General features: G+C 36.3%; 1 protein-coding gene across 5 annotated transcripts in view; it reads right to left on the reverse strand.

Moving 5' to 3' along the window:
* Positions 1–18,848, reverse strand: part of bicra (BRD4 interacting chromatin remodeling complex associated protein) — a 147,001-nt gene that overhangs the window by 43,894 nt on the left and 84,259 nt on the right. For all 5 annotated transcript variants that reach the window (XM_039768278.1, XM_039768281.1, XM_039768277.1 and 2 more), the window contains 2 exons: positions 3,345–3,390; positions 2,908–2,953 (listed from right to left, as the gene is read on the reverse strand). In XM_039768278.1, the coding sequence (XP_039624212.1) occupies positions 2,908–2,953; positions 3,345–3,385 (87 nt within the window). In that variant the 5' untranslated portion in view covers positions 3,386–3,390. The remainder of the gene's footprint in view (positions 1–2,907; positions 2,954–3,344; positions 3,391–18,848) is intronic.

Raw genomic sequence — 18,848 nt, forward strand, 5'->3', positions numbered from 1 at the left:
TTAAATATATTGCTATTATCTCTATTCTTCTACCAGAAAATAAAATATGAACTTTGTCACACATTTGTCTAGTATGCAACTCTAATGTTAATAATTTATCCTTTTTTGATCTATGCAATTAACTCTGTGTACTCTATTTTCCTGTCTACCTACAATCAATCATGTTTTGTCTTGCTATTGTGGTTGTCAATGAAGCCTCCTATCCAAAAGGCATGTGCAGAAACCCAAAGGTTTCTTAAACACAATATGTGAAAGTATGTATGTATTATGGCTATTATTAGAAACAATGCTGTTTGAGTTTATAAAAGGGACATGAGTGCATTTATTGGGTGAACGGAGCTACACCTCTAATGCAAAACTCAATAGCACATAAAAGATGTACTTTTGGTTCACTGTGGCAAATTGTTCTAATAAATATCAAAATAGAATTTGTACCTTTTCGGAAAATAATGTTTTTATCTTTCTATAATTAAAGGTATGCTCCACCGAAAAATATTTTTTTAATCTGTTACTTTCCCCATGTTGTTTGTAGCTATGGTAAGAAAAATTGTTAACCTCATGATTTTATTGAAAACTAAAGTAAGAAAATTACTGATACAATAGGTGTCATGGGGACCAATAATGAATAACAGCCAACAACAGAAAAATAGCCATGAAAGAAAAGAAAAAAAAATAAAATTACCCATGTCAGGAATCCAGTAGTATGCTTACAAACAAATATGTTTTTGCAAAAATATCTCTATATATAATCTTCATTTGGATCTTGATCTTTGTTTGTCCACGAATGAATTAGAAGAAGAAGAAGCACTAGATGGCAGTAGAGAGACAGCTAAAACATAGGCTTTGCATTAAGAATCTCCTCCAGGCTTATACTACTGAAGACTGTAGTACTCCAGTCACACCTCAAAACACAGACATTCAAACTAAACAAATTGTTGTGCTTTAAATTAACTAAAGAGATCTTCATTTAGATCTTGATCTTTGTTCACGAATTCCACGCATGTGTAGACCACCTTCCAGTTTAGTACGTTGTTGTTACTCACGGATGTCAACAATGTGCCGGAATAACGAAAGGGGTGGTGGACACTGTTACGCTGGTTAGCTCCTGAGGCCTGGTTAAAGAATGAGATTGCCGAAGATAAAAGGTACGTGCCTACGTAACATATGAATGAAAGACAGACAGTGGGTAAAATGAATGACAACGTAACAGCACGTTCCGGAAATTATTATTGTTACATTGTAGCCGGCGAGTGCTGCGTTTATCACAGTTGTACTGTGGCTTGCTCACATGTCAGTGAAGTGATCCCCATTTATGCTTTAAAGAGCCTGGATACCTATGTGTCCCCCTTTTATAACCATTGCTCCGTGTATATTGCCTTACTCTTTGGATTGCCACAAAGCAACCTGTGAGATTGGAGAAAGGTTGAGAAGACATCATGAGAGGAAATGAGAGCAACGTGAAAACGAGACGGACTATGAACGGACAGAAGCAGAAACGCTCCTAAATACTATTCGTACAGTGATTCCGAGTAGGCCGTTACTATCAAATCAATGTCCAAGGGTTTTCTTTTGTAATTTTGTTTCCCTTATAAAAAATTATAATGCTGTGCGACGAAGGGCCCAGTTCACGAATGGCAGCCACGTTTAAACTGGGAGCCCTTCACAGAGAAGTTTAATACGCGCAACGTAGTTGGGCGCACATGGCTAGTTGTTAAATAAACCTTTTCCTGAAAATCCTCATGTGAACAAAAGTGGAATAAACTTAAAAGAGAAAGAGATTTTGAACTGATACAACCTCCTCCCTTCATTCATTGGTCAGGAGTCCAGCCCAGTAAAAGCTTCACTGGTTACCATATGCTTCATGTGAGAGACAACAACTAAACATTAAAACTGAAAGAAATTTAATGAAAACATCAGGTGGAAAATATGCATCAACAAACAGAAGATTAAGTTACTGTTACAGTTTTACAAACATCAAGTGAAATACCCAAAAATATTGAATTTGTGGAATAATGACCAAAAAATGAGTTGGTGGAGTTTTTCAATTCAAAAGCTCAGATTTTTAAATGCATGAATTTTCCAGAAGTGGCTTATTTAAGAATATTTTAGCCAAAACACAAGTTTTGAACATACAACTAAATATCAGACAGGAGGATCATGTAGCACAAGTAATTTGAGATTTGTTTATGGACATTTTGATATTATTTTCTGTTATTCAGCATTGTACTCATTGACACCCATTGCATCAGTAATTTCATTACCTTAGCTTTCCATAATAACACAAAATTAAGAATTTGCTTGGCTACTAACACACAAATAAAATAAAAAAGTTACCACTTTTGTAAAAACGATTTCTTTAAATGCATGTCAGGTAAATGCATCATTTTGATAAATGCAATTAGCAAATAAAGAAAAAAAGGGTACTTTTCCTTTTTTTGCTTCTACAACTAATATCTTATAAAGATGACATATAAAGATGACTGGCTGACATTAAGGTACATTTTTATTCCCTCTCCGTAAGAAAATAAAACAAGTAGCAGACAAGCTATAAACAATTTTTCGTGTATTGCAGCTGTTGCTCCTCCAACATTAGTTGATGCTAAAAATATACCCTGTCCAGTTAAAGTGTGAAGTTCAAGGTTACATTGTTCTGTTTAAAAAGGCACTGTGGAAACCTAGATCAGATTTCATAAGTGTTATCAAGCTGTTTAGAAGTAATGGCAAGAATAGAATATTTGTTTACTTATAATCCCATTATTTAACCAAAGGATTTGTAAAAAGGGGGGAAAACTGCACCTTTTCCAATTTTTCAGCATTGTAAGATTTCCGGCAACAATTTTCTATTTCAAACTATATATTCAAAGTAAAAATACATACATACATAAAAAAAAATACTATCATACATACCTGAGTTTCTGATCCATGCAAAAAGTCATTCAGGGCCTGAGGATCACTGGAGAAGAATAACAATGCAATACTGAGTATAGAAGCAGTACGTCTTATTAAAAAAAAAAAACACACACACACACAAACAATGTCTGTTGGGAAGAAAGAAAAGTAAAATGTGCCTGCACTGTACATCCTGGTATTCATACATTTACAATATCTGTGCTGCAATGAGTAAAACTGACCATTTTTTAACCCCCAATCTTTCTGTAGCTGCTAACAGCTTGCCTTTACAAGCTTCACAGCATTTAACCATGCTGTCTCTTTGAAACAGGATGAGAAATCGCACATCACACAAAAGTAGGGGGTTTTGTCCTAATAAAATTGGATGACTATTAAAATCGATTCTAGATAAAGTATCGTTCAAGTGAATTGAAACATGAGAAAGAAAAGCTTACCAAATGACATCTAGAAGGCACCGGCCATCTTCATCATCCATGTCAACTGAAAAACAAAAATAATTAAATAAATAACAATGCCTAATGGCCGCTCAATGGGGCAAGGGTTTAGAAATATTGCAGTTCTTACTTTCATTATAAAATAGTACTAGATAAATAATGATGTTTTGGGTTGATTTTAAATGAGGGGAATAAATTAAATTTCCGCATTGGCTTTGAAGCAGAAACCCCATCTGGGTTCAGTTGTAACACAATTTGGAGCTTTGACTGCAAAAAAATGCCTTCAATTAGTTTCAGCATTAAAGTGCATTCAAATGTGAACTGGGTCTGCATGAAGGGCACAAATGAGAAAAGGTTTCTAGTTACCTCTGCCTAGAACCTCTTGTTTGTTTCTTGTCAAGGTACAGACTGATGTCTACCTGTGGCTTGAATTTGTAAACAGAGATACTACAGACTTCATGACACATGTAATTATTAACATTCATATATTATTTTGCTGTTAATAGAGTGTCATATTTTACAATAAACCTATTTGCGTATTTATTTATGTTCAAAATATTCCTTCATAGCAAAGAGGTAAAAATCACATAAACTGTTACATGGTGATCAAATAGTGCACTGCCAAATCAAAAAGGCTGCACGAAACGCAGGAGCCATGACAAAACCTAGCTTTACCCAACATGGTATTCAACTCACCCCCTGATAAAATGACAGACAGACACTTGAAATAACATGAGAAAAGTTGTGATGGGTTTTCAATAAATGCCACATACATGCAAACCCGTTAGCTGGTGCGTGTTTTTTTTTTTTTTTTTAAATGTGGTAATTTAATAAATAATATAAAAATTCCATTTCTTCAATTTGTTTGAGTTCTGAAGTTAGATGTATGAAGCGAAGAATCACTGACCACCTCTAGCCAGAATTCAATGCATACCAAGAAAGAATATTTTCTAGGTCAAAAGCTAACAGTAAAATTTGATTTGGATTTGAATTTGTGGTGAGACATCTATGTATTTTATATTCTGATGGATTGTAATGTCTTTATTGTGAGAGATGCCACTGCTCATATCCACCATGGATGATTACTGAATTTTTGCAATCTAATTAAACAAGAGGTTAGAAGAGCAAGTTTACTGGTAGATCTGGAAAAGAAAATGATACCCACAGCAGTGCTACAACTGTAAAAAGATTCATAAGTCTCCACAGTAAAACTATCTATTGCTTAGTTAGGGGCCTTTAGAAAAGTTGGAATGTTTTTCCCAGTGAAATTGGTGCGGAAATTAATTTAACTTCAATATAATATTTTTCATTGAGGGTTATTTTTAAAAGGCCCAGGTCATCAAACTTATTAGGACAGAAAAATTGTTTTCCCCTAATAGTATTTACAAGTTAGCAAACGTTAGCAGAAGCTGTTTGAAAAATGTGAAGATTGGTACTGTTTACCAAAATAAAATGAGTAGATTACCCAAATTTACAAATTATGTAATTCTGTGTTTTCTTCTTAAAAATGTCAATGCCCATGTAAAAACAAGCTTTGTAAAACTACTGAAATGTATGCAGTTTACTAATACAAAAATAGTTTGGCCTTGCTTACAGACATGTATAATAGGTAAAACTGTTCCATAAAGATGTGGTATCTGAAGTTTGAAAATTAAATTCACCAACTAAGAGATTAGAGGTTTTCTTTTTAAATGAGAGATACAAAAAATATTCATGTTGCTTTAACATTTTAATATATCTAAACTATACTTTTATGAAACCTTAAGGAAAAAATCTTAATCCAAACATATATTCTTCGTCTTCATTTTATTTTGGCCATTCTGAAGAGTATAAACCCAAAGGAGATTTGTTTAGCACAGATTACCATGCAGTGTTTCCAAATTGCTTTCCACTTTACAGCAGATGGCAACATTCTTCCAAAATGAATACAACTGTGTGTGAATGTGTGTACGCATGCATCAAAGATATATATATATACCCATTATCATTTCCCATTAGCTTACAATATCTTCGCTAACCACCCAAGCAGTGAATGGTGCCAGTTTTTGGCAAGATAGCTGCTACAGGGAATTTTTTGCATACCAGAAGCAAAAGTGTACAGCAGTGTTTTCCAACCTATTTTTATGTGGTGGCACACTTTTTGTAACACAAAATATCCCAAGGCACACCATGATTCTACCAACTACAAAAATATAAATGTCATACGGGTGCTAATCTATCCAAAGGGTCTTGACTACTGGATAAGTTGTGAAAAAAATTCAGTTGACAGTGCTCGTTGACAAAGCACTTAGTAAGTACTCGAATGCCCACTATACCTCAGCTCTGCAAGTGTAGCTGGCAAACTTGCACCTTGGTAGATGGAGCCCAGAAACATTTCCTGGTTGCTGTACAGCACGCTCTAAACGCTGTGTCTGTAAAACAGCAATCACAAAGCTACTTTTATGTTAGCTTCTCCAGGTAGTCTCGACCACCTCAGACAGGTCTCAACCACCAGAGGAGTGTGTTTCTGTCAGGTCAGGATCTAGGGGTACTAAACTATTATTTCCATAATACACAAGTTGGAAAACACTTGTGTAGAGTATAATTATGAAGTCGTTGATGGTGATGAACTATTGAGGATGGGATTTGTAGATCTTAAACATAAGTTTAAATGTATGCCCATTTAGGGGATGCTGAAACTTTTAATAAAATCAGTCTTTACAAGTGCATTCAAAATCTAGAGTCGTTTTGATAGTTAGTTTTACTTTGACATGTCTACGTTTTAGATACTATTCTAACTTGAGACTCAACACAAGATTTGTTTTTTGTTATTTTTGTAGGTGCTTATAATACATTTGCCTCCTCTCCTTATTGCCTTTGTTTCATCTTACCTTTGAGGATGGTATTCAGATACAGATTGTACTTGTACAAGTAGTATTTTGTTTAGAGTTCAGGTTTTGGTTCATTGTTTAAGCTATGACATTACTGTTTTTTATTATATTATACATTATTTTTGAGATTTAGTGTATTTATTTACTTATTTCATGAATACATGTTTTAATGTTATATGTGATTAATCACAATTCATTACATACAATAATCCGGTTAATTAAATTTTTTAATCCGATGCCCAATCTAGACAGAAAGACAGATAGAAAAAAAAAAAAAAAAAAAGATTAAAATGTGTATTTTTCTATAATCACCTAAAAAATGCTAAAGCTTACTTTTTATTTTTACTAATAGCACAAATGAAATAAAGTGTCACCTTCTATTTGGTACTTTTTTTAAACATAAAACACAGATAAGTAACCCTTATGGTGCTTTATAGGTACAGATGGACTACAGTAACCCCTCGCTATATCGCGCTTCGACTTTCACAGCTTCAATCTATCGCTGATTTTATATGTAAGCATATCTGAATATATAACATGGATTTTTTGCTGCTTTGCGGATTTCTGTGGACAATGGGTCTTTTTACTTCTGGTACATGCTTCCTCAGTTGGTTTGACGAGCTGATTTCATACAAGGGACACTATTGACGGATGGCTGAGAAGCTACCCAATCAGAGCAAGCAGTTAAGTTAATGTGTGCTGATTGGCTCAGCGACGGAGCGCCGAATTAGATTCTGCTGCATTAACCAGGAAGTCTCATCTTGCTAATTCAGCATTGTGTTTCACTGTGTATAGAGTAAACTTTTGTACTCTTTTGTGTTTATCTTTATATATTAGATAGATAAATAGATACTTTATTAATCCCAAAGGGAAAATTCACATACTTCAGCAGCAGCATACTGATAAAGAACAATATTAAAGAGCGATAACAATGAATGTATAACAGACAGACAATTTTGTATTTTATATATATATATATATATATATATATATATATATATATATATATATATATATACACATATACACACACTAGATATTAAGCCCGTTACAATAACGGGCGCTAGAACAGTATTGCATAAACATTAGTAGGAACAGTGTATATTAAATGGCAAAGTACCTTGACCTCATTCGTTTTGTTGTCTTAATTTTTTTTGTTAAAAATATTTTTGCAAGAAGCCTAAAGTAAAATAATAATAAAAATAAAATAGAAATGTATATGACAATACAGTAAGTATAATTAAAATTGCCTTTGTGTAAAACTTTGTAACAATCAGTAGTACACAATATCTGAAGATGATGTTTAGGAAAATGTTATTTTTTTACCTCATGAAAATTTTCTATAAAATTTCATTATAGACAACATTTTTTATAAATACTCTGAGTTTGGCAACAGTTTGCCTTGTTCAGGACCATCTACAACGTTGACAACAACATCTGTAAAACTTCTAACTCTTGATAATGCAACATATAACTTGACCGTGGTTGAATACTGGTTCTGGCAAGTAAATGGCAACTTTTTCTAAGGTTTGCCCTTGAGCTTTATCAATTGTTATGGCAAAGGCTAATGTAACTGGAAATTGTCGCCTTCTTAAGGTAAAGGGTAAATTAGTAGAGGATGGAGCCAAATCAATATGGGGAATATTCTGACGCTCATTTTCTTTTTCTTCAATTGATCTATTTGCTCATATTTTATTATATATTATCTTTTGTCCTACGTGACGTGTCCTTTTTTTTGGGTGGCATGTTGTTAGTAGATAGTTAGTAAACATGCGCGGGGCAGTGTGGCGTCTCCCCAGCAACAGATTTTATGTGCGCGGCCGCAACTATCCAATCAGCACTCTCCCCATCAATAACGTCCTTGATTTGCTTATCATGCGCGGCCGCGGCTATGCCATTCACTGTGTGCCCAGCTTCCAGACTGTGTGCGTCCAGAGTGCCGTGCGCATTGCACCGTGCCCCACGCATGTGCACTTCACCAGACACACACACAGAGGTTTTATTAAAGAGGATATATAATCTACATATAATATATTTTTGTATAATATTAACATTTAACCCCCAAAGGCTCCAAAACGATCTGCTCCTGCTACTGCTTCAGGGGCCATGCCCAAGCGCCAATGGAAGATGCTAACGATTGCCAAAAAGGTAACAGTTTTGGATATGTTGAAGGAAGGGAACAGCTACACCGCTGTAGGACGCCATTACGGCATCAATGAGTCCACGATTCTTTTTATTTAAAAGGGAGGAAAAGAATATAATATCTACGGCCGCACTGTCCTTTAACCAGGCTGCAAAACAAGTTGTAAGTGGATGTAATAAGGCGGTAGTCCGGATGAAATCTGCTTTAGGGATTTGAATTGAAGACTGCCGGAAGAACAACTACAGCGGTGGCTAGAATGTCGCCTGAAGAGGTTCCTTTAGAAGAGTTGTAACGCTCTCCTTTGTTGTGCAGTAAAATTAAACTCAGCGTGATCGGACAAGTCGTTGTGTCATTGTTGGTGAGTAACCATAATTAATTTTCTATGTACAGTACTTAGTACATGTACGTACGTTTAGTGTCACTGTACACACATTTTACTTGCATTGTACGTATTTATTGCTGGTGGCCTGTCTGTCGTAATGGCTGTAACATATGTGATATCGGCGACGCTTGATATCTTTAGAATAATATTTAGGTTTTACTGTGTATAAACAGTGTGTTTACATACATAATTTCAACGAATCTTAACTAATATCTACAAGAATACAAAGGGTTTATGCTGTATAACTGTGTAGGAAATGTTTATAAGAGTGTGGGAGAGTTTATAAGGGCTTAAAATATATAAAAATAACCATATGAACGTACATTAGATTTTACTTCCTGAACCAAAAAAAAAATAACATCTCTCAAGTGCCTTTTGTATTAGTAATGTGGCAATTAATTTAAGATTATAGGGACTTGATTATTAAAAGTGACTCATCTCCACTGCTTGCTGAGTGCAACAAAACAACTCATTTAGTCCCAGGTCTAATGATATGCTAACACTCAGTTATTTGCCAGTACTTAATGTGCAGGAATTTAACTTGGTAGCTTTGGAACAGCTTATAACATAATACAACATCACATACAAATAACACAAGTTAAACATTATCAATAACAGATACATAGTAGTGCAATTATAAATAAGAGGTACATATGATAAAAAAGCATGTTTGCTTATAGTGTGTATAATATATGAAAGAACACATAACCGAGGAAAACGGGACAAATTACTAGTCTGCAAAGGCCACAGCTCTGGGAAAAAGCTCTTTAGGTGCTTCTTAGTTTTAATTTTAAAAGACCCAACATGTTTGCCAGAGGCAAGTTTTAAGAACAAGTTAATTTTCATTATAAAGCACATTTAAACAAAGGAAGTTGACTAAGTGCTGTACAGCTTCCATAAATACATATATAGATACATTAAATACACCAAAACTAATTAAATAAATAGTATACACAGTATAAATGAAATAAAAAGTTTAAAAAGCTAAAGCAAAGATAAATGCTGCCTGGCGAGATTTAAAAGCAACCAAAGTTGATGCTGACCTATAAAAAGCCAGACTGCTCCAAAGCTGACGGACAGCTACTTCAAAAGCACAGTCCCCTCTGAGCTTAAGTCTAGATCTCACCACAGCCAATAACTTCTGGTCATAGGACCTCAGAGACCATGAAGTAGAATAAGGGTGTAAGAGATCAGTAAGATAAAAGGGGTCTAAACCATTCAGGGACTTAAAAAACAGTAAAATAAATTTTAAACTTGATTCTGTAGCGAACAGAAAGCCAGGGTAGAGAATCTAAAATAGTGGTGATATGATTCCATTCTTGTGTTTCTGTTAATGCAGCATTTTGGACTATCTGAAGATGAGCAATGGAAGGCTGATTAACTCCAGTTAATGAATTGCAATAGTAAAGCAGAGAAAAAACAAAAATATGAATTAGTTTATCAAAATGATCTACAAATAGAAACATCGACTTCAGCTATTACCATCATCTGATAGAAACAGGCTTTAACAATGGAGATAATTTGTTTAATAATAATAATAATAGGGATGCACTGATATGGGAATTTTGGGCCGATACCAATATCCGATAATGTCTATGTACTTATCTGCCGATGCCGATATACATATTTATAAGATACAGAGAAAAATGAGACTTGATCTGTCTGGACAAGAATTACAAAGTGAACATTTATTTGTATAACAATTTTGCACACCACATTCAATCATTAAAAACAAACGATATCTGTCACATTTGGCTGGCTACCTGTTGGTTATATGGGAAACAGTTTTGTAGGTTGTTGCTTTAAATAACACTTTTCTCTTTTCTTTTTGATGGAAACAATTCAACAAAAATTGAAAAAATGAAAACTGAAAAAAATGGTAAAATGTACAATGACAATGAAATAAGCAATACCACTTAAGAATAACAACTTTTGCAGATTATTTACAATCTGCTCAACCACATTTGGCTGGCTATCTGATCCTTTGTTTAACAGTCTGCAGTATTAAATACTACATAATACTTTTTTGATGGAATAAATCTAACCAATCTAGAATTTAAAAAAACAGAAAAGCGTACAACGGTAAAGAAAAATATAACTTTTTTTTCTGGAGGCTTATCATTCTTTTCTATTTTTTTAAGCATGATGGGGGAGGTTTTTAACGAACAAGAGCATCGCTGCCTTGTTGCAGGAAATTCTGTTTCTCATTTCGTTGATCATATTAGAAGCCAAACTAAATAATATCTTGCTGTCCATGCTAGTCATAGGGCTGACAGGAGTTTGTATGCTACTTTGGCAATGGTAGGAAACCAACTCCAGTTGTTATTCCAGTATTTCAGTGGATTTTCTTTCCTTGGGATTGGTGCTTCAGAAAGAAATCCCTGCACCTGCCGAGTAGCGTGCATACATATACAGTATTATATTCTGTGTCATCTTTCATATCTAAAAGATAGATCTGCATTTTGGCTTTTACCAGGGCTGTCAGATTAAGATTAGAATCCTTACAATAAAAATAAGTATATGGCATTTGAATTGAATGCATGCCTGAATTGTATTTGCTGTTTTTTGAAACATATTATTTTTGCTTTTCACTATAGATTATGATATGTTTACTAGTTCCTCATTATTGCTTAAGAGAAGCAGATGAAAAACAGTGGCTTCCATAAATGTGATTGGCTCTTCCACAAAAAGCAACGCAAAGAGAAATAAGATACGCACCGCAATGACACTTTCTAATGACAATGTTCAAAAGAAAAACAAAACAAAATTGTCAGTGATTGCAAAAAAAAAAAAAAAAGTAAATGCAGTCATTTTTTTCTGTTTTTCCTAGAGGCCAGAGGACCTTATATCCCTGTGTATACTTTTCTACAGTAAATAAACTGAAGCACTATGACCCTTTAAGCATTTTACAAATGAAACAAGTGTATTAAATGTTACTTTGTGGAGATCTTTAAAGTATTTTGTTTATTATAATCAATTATTTAGCAGACAGCATTTTTCAAAGTAAGTTTTTGTAAAGTGAGTTTAAGTGTTATTTATGAAACTATTTAGTTAACACGCACCAAACAAAAATATGAAGCAAAGAGGCATAGGCTATAGTTGGCTCAGTTGCTTGATGATGCCAACTGTTTAACTTATGACTAATAACAATATGGGTTAACATTTCAGAAACACATATAGGCTGATTCTAAAAAGTCATGTGCAAAAACAGATCTGTAAAATCCCACAATAGTGTCCAGCATGTCTTAAGTAACATGAAGCCAAAGTTAGTGTGAGGTAAAACCAACAACCGCTCTTTTACATTCAATTGCCATTTTTCTTTCTTGTCTTCCATGATTTTTTATACATTTGAATTGTTAGAATAGTGATATTCGATCCGACAGCCCTCGTTATTTACTTAAAACAATGTTGTAAAGATCTCCAGAGAGCCTTTTTTTTTCTTCTTTTTTTTAAAACTCACCTCTGTTGTCATCTGGCTGTTTTCCCGAGGCATCAATTTGTTCTCTTCAAGAATTTCATTGTACATTTCAAAGAGCGTGCAAGCCACCTCATCATTTATCTTGGCCCTTTTATGTTGTGGACAATCTGTGATTCACTTGTTTGCATTTCGTTCGTTGCAAGTTCCATCTGAGCTTGCAACATTTTGAGCGCCAGTGATTTTACACCTGCATCGAAATAGCGGTCTTTGTATCTCGGTTCTATAATAGTGGCAACACATTACATTGGTTCTGTGTAAATCTCAATGAAATGATTGTTCACAGCCTCCAAGAGAGCGCTTTTACTGGTTTTAACTCCAAAGTCAATATGAGCGCTTTTAGTCAATAGTCGTTTTAAAGCATCAACTGAGGGAATAATGTAAGAAGCCAAAGCTTCAGATTGGCAAATTTCTTTTGTCAGTTGTTCATATGGAGCAAGGAGTGTGATTATGTTCTTGATCAAACACCACTGACTAGGCGTTAAGAGTTGCAGGTAACTCAAAATCAGAGGGATAAGCCCCAAGGGCTCTTTTCTGCACAAGCAAGCTTTGCAGCATATAGTATGTGCTGTTCCATCTAGTCAAAGCGTCTTGTTGAAGCATTTTCGGCTGCATACCAAGTTCAGTTTTTATAGTTTTGCGACGCGAGTTGGCTAATTGTGAATGCTTAAAGTGACCGACTATTTTTCTGCCAATCGCTATTGTATCCGAGACGCTGCGCTGGGATAGCACGCCGTCGTTCACGGCAAGCTGTAAAGTATGAGCCATACATGGCAAACTTGGAATCCTGCATTCCTTCATAGCCTTTGCAACGTTGCGTGCATTGTCTCGTAATACTACATGAACATCCTCTTTGGGTATTTTCCATGTTTCAAACATTCTTTTAAACGCCACAGAGAGTGCAGCACTCATGTGTGATCCAGAGGATTCTTGGGCGTGCAAGATTGCGTTCTGCAATTCAAACTTGCGGTCAATCCACTGAGCAGTTAACTAAGCATACTAATTGCACTCATATCAGATGTCCACATACCAGTGGTAGAGCCTTTGGCTATGACATCTTCAGCAAGGAGTTTGCGCATATGACTTTCCACAATCTTATGTAACTCTGGAAGCACTATGTCAGAAAAATAACTGCGACTGGGTATCTGGTAATGGGGCTCGAGATGCTCAAGCAGCCTTCGAAATCCCATATCTTCTACAACAGAAAATGGCTGATCGTCCACAGTAATAAATTCCATCACCTTTGCAGTAACTGTTTGAGCTTTAGGGTTATCTTTATCAAATGTCTTTGATTTTTCAAACAACTGACCAATACGTTCAGCAACTGTAGTTTTTGATTTTGTGCGCGGTGATGCAGGATTCTCCTCTTTTGCTCTGAGGAATTCTGTATATTTGTCAGGATGGCATGTCTTCAAGTGTGTAATTAAGTTGGTGGTATTGAAATTTCGCACTTTGGTCCCTCCGCACAAAACATTAGTCGAACAAATGTTGCAAATGGCCTATTTTATGTCACTCTCACTCACTTTGAAAAACTTCCACACCACAGACATTTTCGCACAGTAGTCCAGTGTCTCCTAAACGGAACACAGTGAATGTGTCATCAATATTGGTTCAAATTATCGGTCCAATGCCGATAAAATTATTTTAACTCATTATCTGCCGATACAGATATAAATCTGATATTGTTGTGCATCCCTAATAATAATATATTTTATTTAATAGGCACCTTTCGTAGCACTCAAGGTCACCTTACAATGAAATTAAACAACATTAGTAGAATAAAAAACAAAGAGAATGATAAATTAAAAAGCAATAATTAGCAAACAAACAAAGATAAGGAAATCACAGTGCAAAATTCATAATTGGTATGCCAGTTTAGATAAGTTTTGAGGACAGTTTTAAAATATGATATTGAATCAGGCTCACAAATATGAGAGGGAAGAGAATTCCAGAGTTGAGGAGCACTATGAGATAATGCTCGAGCTCCCATAGAACTAAGTTTGATGTGTGGAACAGAAAGTAGAGCTACAGATGAGTGAGTGAAAGTTAGCAAATTTAAGGGCATTATCAAAAATCACACCAAGATTCAAGGGGAAGGATTACTTGCATTAGCACAAAACACACATTGCATTAGATCAGAAACACACATTGTTATGTGTAGGTTCAGATAAAAACTTGAAAACGTATCAGAGAGCTATTTAATTTTAGGTAAAAATTAATTTAAGTTAACACATGTGCAACCCTGTCATGATATTTGATTCTGAACTCTTGCACAAACAAAAAACAGTTGTGAAATGGCCTATTTCCACTTAAGCACTGTCACGAGTTTGTCCTTCTTTAGGTTTTAAAATACTAATTATTGATCTTATTCCTCCTCTTTTGAATAATTTCAATGCTTTATATAGTAGTCTGTCGAAACAATCTACAGTATACACAGTCTGCAAATTGCACAAAATTCAACCATGCACCTTCTAATGTATACTAAATTTTATTCCAGCATAATCCCTACTTTTATGTCTTTTACATTGGATTCAATAGATAAAAATATTTATTTTAAAATTTTTGATTTTAACCTGCAAGGCACTACATAATAAAGGTAAAGAGAGTGAACCTGAGGGTAGGAACTTTGAATGTTGGCTGTGTGACTGGTAAGAGGAAAGAGTTAGCTGATGTGATAGAGACAGGGAAGGTTGTGTGTGCAAGAGACTAAACGGAAGGGGAGTAAAGCCAGGTGGATTGGAGGTGGATTCAAATTGTTCTACCATGGTGTGGATTGGAGGATAAATGGGGGAGGGGTTACTCTGAAGGAACAGTATATGTCAAGAGTGTTTCAGGGGTGAAAAAAGTGTCAGACAGAGAGATGATTATGAAGCCGGAATTTGAAGATGTAATGAATGTGGTTACTGCATATGCCCTGCAAGTTGGGTGTGCGATGGATGAGAGAGAAGATTTCTGGAGTGAGTTGGATGAAGTGATGGTCAGTGTACCCGAGAGAGAGAGTGGTGATTGGAGCGGATTTGGTAAGGGAACAGAAAGAATGAGGAGAATGTGGGTAGGTATGGTGTCAAGGAAAGGAATGAAGGTGGTCAGATGATAGTGGATTTTAGGAAAAGGATGGACATGGCTCTAGTGAATACGTATTTTAAGAAAAGGGAGGAACATAGGGTGACATTAAAGAGTGTACAAAGATGCACAGAGGTAGATTATATCCTATGCAGGAGGGTTAATCTGAAGGATATGAAAGACTGTAAAGTGGTGGTAGGGAAAAATGTACTTCTGCAGCATAGGATGGTGGTCTATAGGATGACGTCGGAGATCAAGAAGAAGAGGAGAGTGACAGCAGAGCCAAGGATCAAATAGTGGAAGTTGAAAAAGAAAGACTGCATGGTTGAGTTCAGGGAAAAGGTAAGACAGCAACTGGGTGGCAGTGAAGAGTTGCCAGATAGCTGGGCAACTACAGTAGAAGTTGTAAGGTTGACAGCAAGAAGGGTGCTTGACGTGACATCTGGACAGAGGAAGTATAAAGAGGAACAGGTTGATGAAGGAAAAAGTGGGATAGTTAAGAGAGATGTGGAAAATAGACAAGAGTAGCAGGAGATGAGGAATAAGGTGAAAAGAGAAGTGGCAAAAAAAAAAAAGGCGTATGATGAGTTGTATGAGAAGTTTGACACTAAGGAGGAAGAAAAGGACCTGTACTGATTGGCTAGATTAGTGGTTCTCAATCTGTGGGGTGGGCCCACCTAGGGGCATGAAGTAACAAAAAGGGGGGCGCAAAGATGTGAAAAAAAGAAAACAAGAATCGAAAATATGAAAAATACATTTATTGAAACCAAAACAAATTAACTTAAACTACATTCTGATACTAGAAAAATAAATATAGAGTTAGATAAATGTTGCTAAAAGTTAAGTAGGTATAACAAAATATGCATCTATGATGTATCATTAATTAAAAAAAAGAACAAATTGGTATTAGTGGGCTCCTTTCAAAAAACAATTAGGGGGGCGCGATTAAAACTGTTATGAAAACTCGGGTCGCAAATACTTAAAAGTTTAGAAACACTGGGCTAGATAGAGGGACTGAGCTGAGAAAAATTTGCAGCAGGTTAGGGTGATTTATAAAGAATAAAGATAGAAACATACTGACAAGTGAAGAGAGTGTATTGAGCAGATTGAAAGAGTACTTTATAAGACGCTGATGAATGAAGAGAATATCAGAGAGAAGAATGGATGATGTGGAGATAGTGAATCAGGAAATGCAATGGATTAGCAGGGAGGAAGGAAGGACATCTATGAATAGAATGAAGAATGGAAAGGCAGTTGGTCCAGACGACATACCTGTGGAAGCATGGATGTGTTTAGGAGAGATGGCAGAGGAGTATAACCAGGTTGTTTAATGGAAGCTAGGCAAGTTAGAGGATGCCTGAAGAGTGGAAAATAAGTTAACGGGTACCATTTTTTAAGAATAAGGGGGGTGTGCAGAGCTGTAGTAACTACAGGTGCATAAAACTGATGAGCCAGGACATAATGTTATAGGAGAGAATAGTGGAAGCTAGGTTAAGAAGGGAGGTGATGATTAGAGAGTAGCAGTGTGGCTTCTTACCAGGAAAGAACACCAAAGATGTTTGGTGTGGGTCGTGCGGGTGGACGTTTGCTCTGTGGGTGTTGATGGAGAAGTACTGAGAAGGCTAAAAGGAGTTGCATTGTGTCTTTGTGGAGTTGGAGAAAGCATATGACAGGGTCTCTCGAAAGGAGTTGTGGTATTGGATGAAGAAGTCGGAATTGGCAGAGAATTATGCAAGAGTTGTACAGGATATGGATGAGAGAAGTGTGGCAGTGGTCTGCAGTAGGAGAGATGGATGCATTCAACATGGAGGTAGAATTACATCAGGGATAGCTCTGAGCCCTTTCTTATTTGCAGTGGTGATGGACAAGTTGACAGACAAGATTAGACAGGAGTCTGCATTAGCTATGATGTTTGCAGAGGACATTTTGACTAGTGAGAGCAGGGAGAAGGTTGAGGAGACAAAGGAGAGATGGAGATATGCTCTAGAGGGGAGAGGAATGAAGGTCAGTAGGAACAAGACAGAATGTGTGTGTAAATGAGCGGGAAGACAGTAGAATGGTGAGGATGCAGGGAGTAGATTTGGCAAAGGCGGTACAGAGTAACGGGGATTGTGGAAGAAGGGTCAAAAATATTTCAGGCAGGGTAGAATGGGTGGAGAATAATGTCAGGAGTAATTTGTGACAGACAGGTATCAACAAGAGTGAAAGGGAAGGTCTACAGGATAGTAGTGAGACCTGCTATGTTATATGGGTTGGAGAAGGTGGCAATGACCAAAAAACAGGAGACAGAGTTGGAGGTGGTAGAATTAAAGATGTTAAGATTTGAACTAGGTGTGACAAGGATGGAAAGGATTAGAAATGAGTATATTAGAGGGTCGGCTAAGGTTGGATGGGCTGGAGACAAAGTCAGAGAGGTGTAATTGCGTTGGTTTGGACATGTGCAGAGGAGAGATGCTGGGTATATTGGGAAAAAGATGCTACCAGGTAAGAGAAAAAGAGGAAGGCCTAAGAGAAGGTTTATGGATATGGTGACAGAGGAAATGCGGGTGATGGGTGTAACAGAGCAAGATACAGAGGAGAAGAAGATATGGAAAAAGATAAACTGCTATAGCAACCCCTAATGGGAGCAGCCGAAAGAAGAGGAAAAAGAAGTACTTTGCACACATTTGTGTTACATTTTCCATTAGAGTAACTGTATAAATAAAGCCAGATCTCGGTTAAACAAGTTATCACTGCAGAAACTACCTGTTTTCTGCTTACGACAATTACATTTAGAACATTAAAAACTGTAATTGCATTTTTCAGTGTTTGCTTATCAATAATAAAGATGGAAACGTACCAACAAGCGAGGAGAGTGTGTTGAGCAGATGGGAAGAGTACTTTGAGAGGCTAAAGAATGAAGAGAACGAAAGGGAGAAGAGGTTGGATGATGTGGAGATAATGAATCAGGAAGTGCAATGGATTAGCAAGGAGGAAGGAAGTAAGGACAGCTATGAAGAGGATGAAAAATGGAAAGACCATTGGTCCAGATGACATAACTGTGGAAGCACGGAGGTGTTTAGGAGAGATGGCAGTGGCATTTTTAACCAGATTGTTTAATGGAATCTTGGAAAATGAGAGGATGCCTGAGAAGTGGAGAAGAAGTGTACTGGTGCCAATATATAAGAATAAGGGGGATGTGCAGGACTATAGTAACTACACGGAAATAAAACTGATGAGCCACAGCATGAAATCATGGGAAAGAGTAGTGGAAGCTAGTTTAAGAAGTGAGGTGATGATTAGTAAGCAGTATGGTTTCATGCCAAGAAAGAGCACCACAGAAGCAATATTTGCTCTGAGGATGTTGATGGAGAAGTTTAGAGAAGGCCAGGAGTTGCATTGCGTCTTTGTTGACCTGGAGAAAGCATATGAGTGGGTGTCTTGAGAGGAGCTGTGGTATTGTATGAGGAAGTCGGGAGTGGCAGAGAAGTACATAACAGTTGTACAGGATATGTACGAGGGAAGTGTGACAGTGGTGAGGTCTGCAGTAAGAGTGATGGATGCATTCAAGTTGGAGGTGGGATTACATCAG

Source organism: Polypterus senegalus, chromosome 11 (assembly GCF_016835505.1).
Source record: "Polypterus senegalus isolate Bchr_013 chromosome 11, ASM1683550v1, whole genome shotgun sequence".
NCBI classification, from domain to species: Eukaryota; Metazoa; Chordata; class Cladistia; order Polypteriformes; family Polypteridae; genus Polypterus; species Polypterus senegalus.